General features: G+C 34.6%; 2 protein-coding genes and 1 long non-coding RNA gene across 3 annotated transcripts; 1 reads left to right on the top strand and 2 right to left on the bottom strand.

Annotated features, from left to right (window-relative positions):
* Positions 1-9: 9 nt before the first annotated feature.
* Positions 10-3,909, bottom strand: LOC149588027 (uncharacterized; the record flags this gene model as incomplete). Its single annotated transcript, XM_089863224.1, has 8 exons — positions 3,871-3,909; positions 3,763-3,816; positions 1,217-1,433; positions 877-1,145; positions 712-806; positions 378-649; positions 167-316; positions 10-95 (listed from the first exon to the last, which is right to left on the bottom strand). Coding segments are annotated over exons 1-8 (1,182 nt in total), but the record flags the coding sequence as incomplete, so codon positions are not given.
* Positions 3,910-5,168: 1,259 nt separating this feature from the next.
* Positions 5,169-5,730, top strand: LOC149588026 (nuclear apoptosis-inducing factor 1-like). The gene is made up of 2 exons (XM_089863223.1): positions 5,169-5,593; positions 5,712-5,730. Exons 1-2 carry the CDS (start codon positions 5,169-5,171, stop codon positions 5,728-5,730), a joined length of 444 nt encoding a protein of 147 aa, XP_089719349.1.
* Positions 5,731-8,889: 3,159 nt separating this feature from the next.
* Positions 8,890-10,970, bottom strand: LOC149588025 (uncharacterized). The gene is made up of 3 exons (XR_016380167.1): positions 10,163-10,970; positions 9,432-9,871; positions 8,890-9,353 (listed from the first exon to the last, which is right to left on the bottom strand). It is a non-coding gene; the product is annotated as an uncharacterized LOC149588025 (long non-coding RNA).
* Positions 10,971-11,293: the final 323 nt, after the last annotated feature.

The following is an 11,293-nucleotide window of genomic DNA, read 5'->3' as shown; positions in this document are numbered from 1 at the left end:
GGGTTCCGCTAAATACATGTTTATTTCTGAGATTTCATGTGAAGAGCTTGGCCCACGTTTTGATGGGACCATGCTTTCTAGGAACCCAAAGAAGCCTGCGTAATATAGTGTTGAACCATCAAAAACAAGGTGAAAGATAGGTTGAAAAATATTCCAGCACATTTACCTGTTGGTGCTTCATTTTGTGCAACTGTTAAATTATTATTTTCATGAGATAAAACATCGCAATTTTCTGGGGCATATGTAGAGAGTAAATTTTCTAAGGCTTGTCTAGCTTTTTCAACTGAAGCTAGTCCAATTTTTTTCGCTTGGTCACCTACAATATTGGTTATTTTTACATAAAAACTTGAAACATTTGCCAGAAATACCTTGTGTACCTTCAAATAGAGCAAATTTAAGCCTGGGATTTAAAATTGTAGCTGCTAGAAATGATTCTTCATGAAATAATTCTTGGAAGCGTTTCTTCATACTCTCTAAGAGCGCATATTTCAAACCAGTATACTGACAGGGTTTTGACTTAATTAGCTCGTGATAAACAAACATGACTGCAGAAATGGCGACAGCTGAAGTTGAATATTTAGCGCCTTGAACAATATTTGTTGCTTGTTCAATTGGTTTCAAAAGCTTAATCAAATTTGAAATATCTAGCCTAAAGATAGAGTAATGATTTAAGTATCAATTCTGTTAAATTTAAAACGTGTCTTATTGTACTTCATTGACGTTGGAGGCAATGCGAAATCAAGTTTCTTGCGTTCTTCATTAGCTGCTTTCAAAAGTACTTGTTGAACTTGGTAAAACATTTTATCCTAAAGTAGAAGTGAATAACTGAATACTCAAATCTAATAACCTGGAAATTAAGATGATATTCAATTTTACCTCGTTAAGTCTTTCCAGCGCATGCAATGTCGAGTTCCAACGTGTCACATTAGCAATGCGTAAGTCCTTTCCGGTTAATTTCTTTATTTCCCCTGAATAATGATTGGACTTTCGGATAAATCGGATTATTTTATTGCAATGCTCTATCACGGACGCTGCTTTTTCATCAAGTTTTAAGCCATCATTCTTAACCAGCTGTAAGGTGTGAGCCGCACATCTCACTCGGTCCCAGATCATTAAAATTTCTGCAATATCCTTTTCAGAGAAAGCTATCATATTCGTTGTATAAGAATTTCAAATTTATTCTCCATTTCCTGCAGGATAATTACGCAAATCGTACCTTCCTGTTCATTGAGAAGAATGTGCTCATCATCATTTTTAATAAATTCATAATCACAAAAATCAATTTCAGTTTCATGCTTTTCCGAGTTGCTTGTTTTGTCAAATATGCCACTTCGAGTTGCTGGAGCCATTGGGGTCCAGTTAACACCAATTCGTTGAACTACATCAAAAGGAGCCGTTATATTGGAAGCATTGTCTGGCATGACCTTTCCAATCTAAGTAATAGGAAGGATTAGATAAACTTTAAAAAGTTATATTTTCATGACATGGTACCACATCTAGTATATCTGTAAGGGATCAATGTTTAATCCTCGTAGAGCTTAGACTACTTTTTCTCTAATATTTTCTCCTGTGTGTTTTTCTCCAAAATATAAGGCAATTGTTTTTGATATTAAATCCCAGTTATCTATGAAAGGTAGAAAATGAAACACTTGTTTCAATATATTAAGTATGTATTAATATATACCAGATAAAAGTGTGCTTTAATTGCAATAATTCCTTCTGTTGATCTAGAGGTCCAGATATCCAGAGATAATGCAAAGCACACTGATCGATAGAACCCAAACTTAGTTTTAGGGCGAGAATTACTACTGTATCGATTGATTTTTTTCAAATCACTACATATTGTCTGCCTTGATAATGTTTTGATTTCTGGATTCAACTCATGCATAAATTCCGCAAATCCGGGAGCTGCAGGAAAATAGAACAAAAATTGTAAAAGTATAATTTTAACAGTACACTGTAAAAAAGTGAGGTTCATCTTTGAATGCTTGGGCGTGCATAGCCTCGACACTGTGGTGGTACGCTTTAACATTCAAATTTGAATAATTTCTTTGCGTTCAAATTTGAATAATTTCTTTGCGTTCAAATTTGAACAGAACGCTATTGCTCAAAATTAAACGCTCACGCATTCATATTTGAACGGTGCGTAAGAGGTTAGTGTATCGTTAAAATTTAAGCAAGAAACCGCTCAAATTTAATTGGAAAATTAACGTTTAATATTGTTTCTTTATGCTTTCATTATTGAGCAACATCGGAGACTTTGATCAAGCGTTCATATTCAATTGCTCAAGTACAAAATTGAGCTGTTAACCATTTAATAATACATGTGTTTCATGAAGCATTGAAATTTGACATTTATAGCGTTGAATTTTGAATATAGAAATTTGATTTGAAATTTCATCGCTGAATGCCTTATGGTAGGGCATACTATATAAAACATACGCACTGATTAGAAAGAAATCTATTGTGTTTAAAGCTTGTACACCTTCCGATGGCGGGTCAATTTGAAACACGTAGACTATAATCGTTCTGTTAAATAATAATTTAATTATATAAAGAAAGTCCGCATTTAAGGAAAGTGTTCATTATCAAGTTCTTTCCGATTATAACGTTGAAGCAATATATTACATTATCAAACTATTCAAGGGACTATGTAAATATAAGTGATAGGTGAAATAACGCAATAATCCGTAACATTTCCTTTGATATTATTGTATAATGATGTTTATACAGAAAAATATATATTCAATTCACGGTAAATAAGCAAGTTATAGTAAATTGTTGAGTAGTTATTGTATTTTTAATGAAAGCTTTGTTTGTAGTACAAGTTTACAGCAGCGGAATCAAGTAATTTTAAGGCAGAATTAGTTTTGTTTTACTCACCTTTAGCGATTGAACAATTTCGTTTACGTTTGAATACCCATTAAACGCTTTTTTCTTAGAGTTTTGTTTTAAAGCCAAATATATTTTCGTTTCAACGCCCATAACATTCTCGTGTGAACGCCCATAACATAATCGTTTGAATGCCCATATCCCATTCGTTTGAACGCCCATAATGCTCTCGTTTGAACTCAAAAACAATCTCGTTTGAAAGTGAAAATTTTTTATTTGAACGTCAAAAGTAAACTCGTTTGAACGCCAAAAAGTTCTTATTTGAACACCTAAAACGCTCTTGTTTAAATACTAATACTATTACAATCCTACTAGAACGCCTAAACGACCATATCTGAACGCTTCATTAGCGCAAGGCGGTTATTCAAAATTTAAATTGAATGGGATAAAGAGTCATTTTTGAATGGTAATATATAATCTGTTCAAAAATGAATGCTAGGGTTAAGTTTTGATCGATATGATGGTAGTTTGTTCAAAAATGAATGTTCATGGTTGTTATTGAACGCCTAAACACCTCTTGTTCAAAATTGAATGTCTCTGGTTAAATGTGAACGCGTCAATAGATGATTGTTCAAAATTAAAAGGTCACTATCATTTTTGAATGCCAAAAAGCACGCTTATTTTTTACAGTGCAGGCATGTCAACACTGTACCCTTTAGGCTGCGAAAAGCGTCAAACATTTTATATAAAAGTTATCCGGATTCTGCAATCTGCACCGCGACTATTAACTCCCTAGAAGATATTGCATCACTGTTTCCAGATCAAGTAATTTTCTTAGTCTGGATGACAAATGCCGAGTGCCAATCGGTCTGACTGCTTGCCAAAAGCAATCACCTCTACTCATGCATTTAGATTACCAAATAAAACTACCTGATCACGACTGGATGGTAGCAGAAAGACATAAGCTGATCCCAAGTGCGTACGCTGGAATTAAGATTGAGAAAAACATGATTGGGGATAAAAAAAGCCGTGACTTACAGTGGTTCTAAAGTGATAGTCATTCGATCTGGAAAACATGATTCGTCATACGCATCCAGTCACGATTACGATCTCCAAGAAATTTTTCTTGAACCCGAACATTTTCAAGCTCTCACAAAAAATTATCTTGGGCAATTTAAGCCTATTATGATAATTATTTCTGACGGAGGTCCAGACGAAAATCCAAGATATGAAAAGGTCGTAAAATACGCAATCCACCACTTCAAACGAAACAAGTTCGATGCTCTCTTCCTAGCAAATAATGCCACAGGAAGAAGCGCGTATAATAGAGTAGAAAGAAGAATGGCTCCTCTTAGTCGAGAATTAGCAGGATTAATTTTACCACATCAACATTTCGGAAACCATTTGGATTCTAGAGGACACACGATTGACCAAAACATGGAAAAGGCAAACTTTGAACATGCGGGAAATGTTCTCGCAGACGTTTGGAATGGAATAAAAATTGATGGATATGAATTTGAAGCTAAATATGTAGGACCGGGACATAATATAGAGAGTTTGGAATTCTCACAAGAATGGAATGCTAATCATGTCAGAGAATCCCAATATTTCCTTCAAATAGTGAAGTGTGAAGACGAAACGTGCCCAATTTAGTTTAATTCGTTGCTGTCTGCTCTACATTGAAACAGTTCAACGTAGTGTAACAGCCACTTCTTAAGGTAATGATATGTAACATGGTGTAATGTTTAGTAATGTAGATATTTTCATGTCAATGACGTGCTTGAAACCATTGTATGAAAACTAATTGTATTGAATTTTGTATTAAACGTCTAATCTTTCCCGGTTTCCATGTTTTTACTCACCTTGATAATATAGAATTTTCCGCAAACCACAACTACCTAAGCTTAATGAAGGCATAATTATTACATTACCTGAGTGGCCTCCTGTCAGACTATCCGTGGGTTTTTTTTTTCTCCGTATATTTCTCGAGCTAGGACCATGATGGCCACACAGCTCCAAATGATAAAGGAATGAATTGACAACAAAATTAAGAGGAACCAGTACAAACTAAAACAAGAGATAAAGAGTTATATATGTGGGCCGCGTTGAGAAATAAAGGTTATGACTGGGGGTCGAAATGCAAACGTGCAATTTCAATTTACTTCTTAACTGAGTAGCATAGCGAAGTTTTATTTGTCTTGTGAAACCGTTATTTTGTTATTCCTTTGTAATTTATGTTCAACTTTACAGGTTGTAATAAAATTGATATTGACATGTTCTAACGTTGTTAAGCTTTACTTGTAATAATTGTATTGAATTATACATAGTAAAGAATTATGGCCGGAAAACTGAAAAAGGCGCCATATTCTCAAGATGAGATGGAAACCTTATTGACTCAGTTGGAGTCCGTACGTTCGTTGGTCGTGAACGACTTTGGAAAGACGCCCGAAGAGAAGAGAAATGTGTGGCAGCAAATTACTAATAGAGTAAATGAAGTCCACCAGCAGAACCGAACTGCTGAAGAAATTAGAAAAAAGTGGAGCACCGTAAAGACTGAGGTTAGGAAGAAGGTGGCAACAATAACAAGGGAGTCCCGTAAAACTGGTGGGGGACCAAATAAGACGCAGCCATTGACACCTATTGAGTCAAGGGTAGCCTCTTTGATTCCTATGGTGTCGATGGAAGGCAATCCGAATGCCTTTGATTTCGGTTCATCCCAATTTGGGGTATCTTTGGATGGTCCATCAACTGCCCCTGAAATGTAAGTACTTATTTAGTCATCACATAAAAAACCATAACGGATATGGGGCAAGTTCTGAAACGCTATCAGTGAGTTATCATGTGATAAGTATCGCTTTAACGGCATGATTTTATTTCAGAGCTTGGTCTAAATTATAAAAAAACGTCTTGGTTTGGACCAAGACCGAAAAAACAAACGATATGTGTGAGGTTTATCAATTGGCTGAAGTTTCAGATATTGAAATTTTTTTTAGTTATTTTTATCCATTTAATCCTTAAAAAATATTAAATTCAATCAACTGATTTTACTGTTAATCGATCTATTCCCTCTAAATTAATTGAAAAAATTACATATCTACGCTTTTTCAAGAACAATTACATTTTCCGAAAACATTTTATCATGAAATTAATTATTTTGAAGGGAGTACGTGTTAAGAGCTCAGTATTGAATATTTGAAACACTCTGTCTAAAAAGACCAAGCGAACTTTGACATAATTCGAAAGGAAAATGTAAATTTTTAAAAGTCGATTCCAAACCACCCTGCACGAATTCATACATTTAATTTCGTATATCGAAATGCTACATTTCTAATGTCGCGACTATGAAGGAAAGGTTGCACTGCAATTTCCCTCTTCGTACTTTAGAGTTTTATAACGTCACCACCCCTTTCTACATTGTTGGCGTTACTTGTACACCGGTAACGTATTACGCATAATCATTTTAGCACGCGTAAATACCATTTCGGAAAACACACAGTGGCGAGGCCACCATTGGGTATTATCCCTCGCACCAAGGGTCACCGCCAGACGGTAACAAAGTTGACTACAGGCAGGAGGCTAGTCAACTTGCACTGCCTATAGCGGTGCTTCTTTGCGAGAGAGAGAAGACCTTAATGGCGGCATCACACCTGTGTTTTAATTCTCTGTATGTAATTTCTAAAATGGTCTACTCTCTTACAAATGTACACCGATTAGACTGAGTGATCGGTCCTTCAGGCGCTAGCGAGTGTCAAGCCACAACAATAATCATTCTTGTACACGAACGTTTTATAGTTTTAGGTTATTAAGGTTGGCGGGCAAGTCCGGAGAGTCATGTACCGTTCACTAATGTGAAAAGGTTTCGACCTATATGGTAATATTTGCTGGGTGTATTGCGTCGGCTCAGATGACCCAAAACACTGGAACCACTGGTGATTGAAAAATTTTATACGGGACTTACGAGGTTACCGCCCCCTTTTCGGAGAGTTGTTCTGCCAAGGCTACAGAGCGCGTTCGACGACAGGCAATGTCAGCCACTAACTAAAGGCCGCCGACAAGTTATGGCAGCGCCCACAGAAAACCTCTCGTAAATCCCGTATATATTGGGGAAATGGAGGAAGGGGGGGGGGTTAAGTTAAGTGTGACCTTCTTCGTTTAACTGGTAATGAATGGAGATGAATATAACAAGCCATTGGTACTGAAACGTATTTCTTTTTATGTAATCTTTACCCTTACCTTTGGTTATATACCGTTATCATATTTGTCCAGTGCTACAGATAGCTACCTACTAAATGAAACCACACAGGATAAACGATGTTGCTTTGTCTTAAATAGACGACATTAGTTATTTAGTTTATTAACTAGTCTGAACAAAATAAATTTAAATTATCATATTTTTTTGGAACATCAGTCTTCTTAGCAACTTACAGATTTAAACTTTTTTGGGTGCACATTTGAAAATTTGTCAAGCCAGCAACAATTAAATCTAGGTCCGTCAAGGTGCTTACACGAAATCCCTTGAAAATAATTAATTTCATGATAAAATGTTTTCGGAAAATGTAATTGTTCTTGAAAAAGCGTAGATATGTAATTTTTTCAATTAATTTAGAGGGAATAGATCGATTAACAGTAAAATCAGTTGATTGAATTTAATATTTTTTAAGGATTAAATGGATAAAAATAACTAAAAAAAATTTCAATATCTGAAACTTCAGCCAATTGATAAACCTCACACATATCGTTTGTTTTTTCGGTCTTGGTCCAAACCAAGACGTTTTTTTATAATATCTGTCACTTCAGTCTTAATGTAATTAAATTTTAAATAATTATGTTAGCTTTACCGTATATATATATATATATACGTGGGCTATTTATATATATAGGCGCTAGCCCACTTGCGAGAAGGTTCAAGGTAGTTTGACCATAAAGGATAGGTTTGACTAAATTGACTCTGCGAGACTTCAAAATTCCAATCGTGCCGAGACTGCCGACTACCGTGTAGTTTTAAATCTAACTTAATACCACTACCAAAACCTGGTACCACTTGGCAAGCCCTTCATTTGGGTCTAAACTCTAGAGTGATGCGGTTTATTGTGTTTGAAATAGAAAAGTTAAGAGTAGAAATTGGAAGAAAGCTTGAATTTTTAAACTGGTCCCGCCTCAATTCCCATCAAAAAACTTAATTATTAATTTTTTCAATTAAAAACTGGTCCAAGCAACCAATAAACTGGTTTTGGACCAGTGGACGTGTGCTATTTCTAAGTCTGGTAGTGTTAAAATTGTAACAATACTCCTGTTAAAAAGGCACAAATACTGTAACATCCCCCCCCCCAAACTTTAAGTTTCGCTCCTTTTCAATGGCTCTCTTTCAATATGGGAAAAATGATTTTAAATGACAATTTATTTAAGTGTAAGAATTAAACAGGAAAATGGAGGCTGAGTGTAAGATAAGTGTAGTTTTAATTATAATTTGTTAGTTTAATTATAAGGTATCCATGAATTTTCCAAAAACATTCGTGTTTTGGGTTGATTTCACATTAATTATACTTGATTAAGTTTAATTTAACGGTTTATCTAGTGTGGATACAAGTTTCGATAGAATATTAACTTTAATTGCAATTACCCTAAAATATGTAAGAGCTTTCGATGTATTTTAATGATGAATTAAATCAATTTGAAAGTGAAATAGGAAACATCTGTGGCTGTGCGAAAAACTTGTGATGTTTTAATATTAATTTTAGCGCGGTTCGGGAGAGTGGATTAAGCTTAAAAGTATAATTTCTTGGAATTTTTTACCCTAATTGCAACGTTTAGTGAAGTTTAACATTTTTGCCAGTCATTATTTTACCTTAAACTTTTGAATTTCGCGCCAATTAATGTACTTTAAAGATAGTTTAAATTAACTTAAGTGTGAAATAGAAAACATTGGGATTTATACCAATGGCTTGGGTAGTTTTAAATAAGATTAAAAGTTATTTGAGTTTTTATCCAAAAAATGAATATATTTGGTTTAATTTCACGTTAATTATATTTAATTGAGTGACAATTAACGTAGGGTTGTGTTTCGGCAGTGTATATTTAGGTTATAAAATTACTTTCAATAAATACTTCACGTTAATTGCAATTTTTAGTGGAGCTTTTGAATCTTATTTTACCCTACACTTTCGAATTTCGCGCCTATTAATGTATTTTAAAGATAATTTAAATTAACTTAAGTGTGGAATTGAAAACATGGGGCTATACTAACAGCTTGTGCAGTTTTAATCTTAATTAAGTATTTTATTTCAAAGTTACTCGAGTTCTCATCCAAATATATATATATTTCATGTTTAAATTCACGTTAATTATACTTAATTAAGTTGAAATTAATGAAGGATTGAGGTTTGGCAGTGTTGATTTAGCTTACAAAATGAGTATCAAATCACCTTAATTGTAAAGTTTAGAAGAGTTTTTCATTCTTGCCAACACAATGTGTTAAATTTTTATCATACCACGTGCTAAATTTGCGGTAACATAAAGATCATCTATAACATATGTTAATGAATGATGTGATTCTATAGTTTAGCTACTTTGGCTTCAATAACAGTAATTAAATTAAATACCTAAACAATTCATAGCAATTTAGACAAATGAACAAACGGCAATGTGAACTGTGGAGATAGCGAACAACGTAACCCTCCGTTGCTGACGCGGTTACGTTGGAAAAATCTGCGCCGATGTAAACATGGAAATTATTTGACTAATTAAATTACATAACGACACTGTCCTCCTGGATTAATCAGACCACTGTTACTTATATTTATGAATTAACAAAATCCACTGTTGGTAACAAACTGCGCTAAGGTAAACACCACGAGTCTTTAAACTGCCGTAAGGAAAACATTTTAAACTTTTTGTCATCTTACCAGTAGTATTTTGAAGTTTTCGATCTTTTCACAGGGTGAAAAGCACTATCTTTATTTCAACACGTTAATAATTTGAATAGGTATGCCATTTTTTACATCAAATTGCAAGCGCACACGGTAAATACAGCATAAAAAACCTAGGGTAGTAAGGTTAACCCGGTTAGGCTCTGTTTCTAGCATAAAATTGAGCAGACTATATAATGGATTCCAATCCAAAACAAATGAGAGCTGGAAATCAGCCTTTTTAATAATCTTTAAAGAGTAACTAAAATAGGGTAATGGCAGCCCTCTGCCTTCGACTGTATTAAGCTCTATGGGGAAATAACATGGGGTGCTATTAGTCTATATAACTTAAGCCTTGGCCGTAAAGAACGTCGAAAAACTTACTTCAAAAGATATAAAAACCTCTATTAACTGTAATAATTTACCTGAATTACTTTTCTAGACGAAAATTCGACCTGATAACGACCTATTTCTTATTAAGGGTGCTACAGTTAATTAGAAAATACATATAAAGGTGCTCAAGCTCGGACGAAATACCAAAGTAATTGTTAGAGTCTACTGCTAAGAAATTGGGAAAATCAGCAAGAAAGACAACATTTGCAATTTGTCAACGTAACTTGTTAGCACCCACAAACCTAGGCCCTTCTAGTTGTCAACGAGAACGAAATGAAGAAATAGGTTTAAGCGCGCTATAAGGTTAGGCTGACATCTGACCCAAAAGTAATTTTTTGACGTACTATCTTAATTAGTTAAATTACAAAAATTAGAATTCATTAATTAAAAATCGAAGCAGGTAAGTTTCTCATTTAAGAAATGCTTGTTAATTTAGAAGTATTCCGAAAACTAACTTCGCTATAGTTTTTCCGTATGGCCGGCTTCAATTGCCTTAAAAAACTGAAATTTTTTTAATGCTTTTTCTATGGGACGCTAACCCTAAAAGGTGTGACTTTTTCTTTAACATTACGGAAGGGTGTCATGTCATATCTACAAGGGCCTACCGGCCCTGTAGAATACCCAATTACTCTGGGGTCTTATCAAACCTTGAATAAAAAGCGGCGGTTGTGTCGCGATTACGTTCCTGCTTTTAAAAACAACAAAATTTTCAAAGTTAACGTTTATCGTTTTTCATTTTCACGTGTGATAACTTAACAAAAGGGTTAGAATGGTCATTAAGTGATCGCAGTCGTGATAGTAAAATTTTAAATGTCTTCATCAGCACGAGAGGAAACGCGAGCCTTCCACCACTTTCTGTTCATGGTTTGAGGACACCAAAGACTAATTGCCTATTTATACTGACCTCTTCAATCGATAGTTATGACTTGCGATAACACACTAAAAGAGTTACAGAATTGGCCCCATGGCCCGAGAAATTAAAGTAAACTATTTTTACAAACTGGAGTGTGTGCATTATGTTCTAAAACAATTGCGGGCTACCTATTGACTCCTGCACCGATAATAACGCACCTGGTGTAGCTTCGTTTTTTGCAAATTTTGGTAAGACGGAATGTTGCTAATGTATTGTTATGTATTGACCATGCCACTGCCATTTTTTCTTA

Source organism: Phalangium opilio, unplaced genomic scaffold (genome assembly GCF_054372755.1).
Source record: "Phalangium opilio isolate 3A_F unplaced genomic scaffold, DU_Popi_V2 ptg000810l_1, whole genome shotgun sequence".
NCBI lineage: Eukaryota > Metazoa > Arthropoda > Arachnida > Opiliones > Phalangiidae > Phalangium > Phalangium opilio.
The sequence above is the reverse complement of the archived record's forward strand: the minus strand, read 5'-3'. Positions and strand labels throughout refer to the sequence as shown.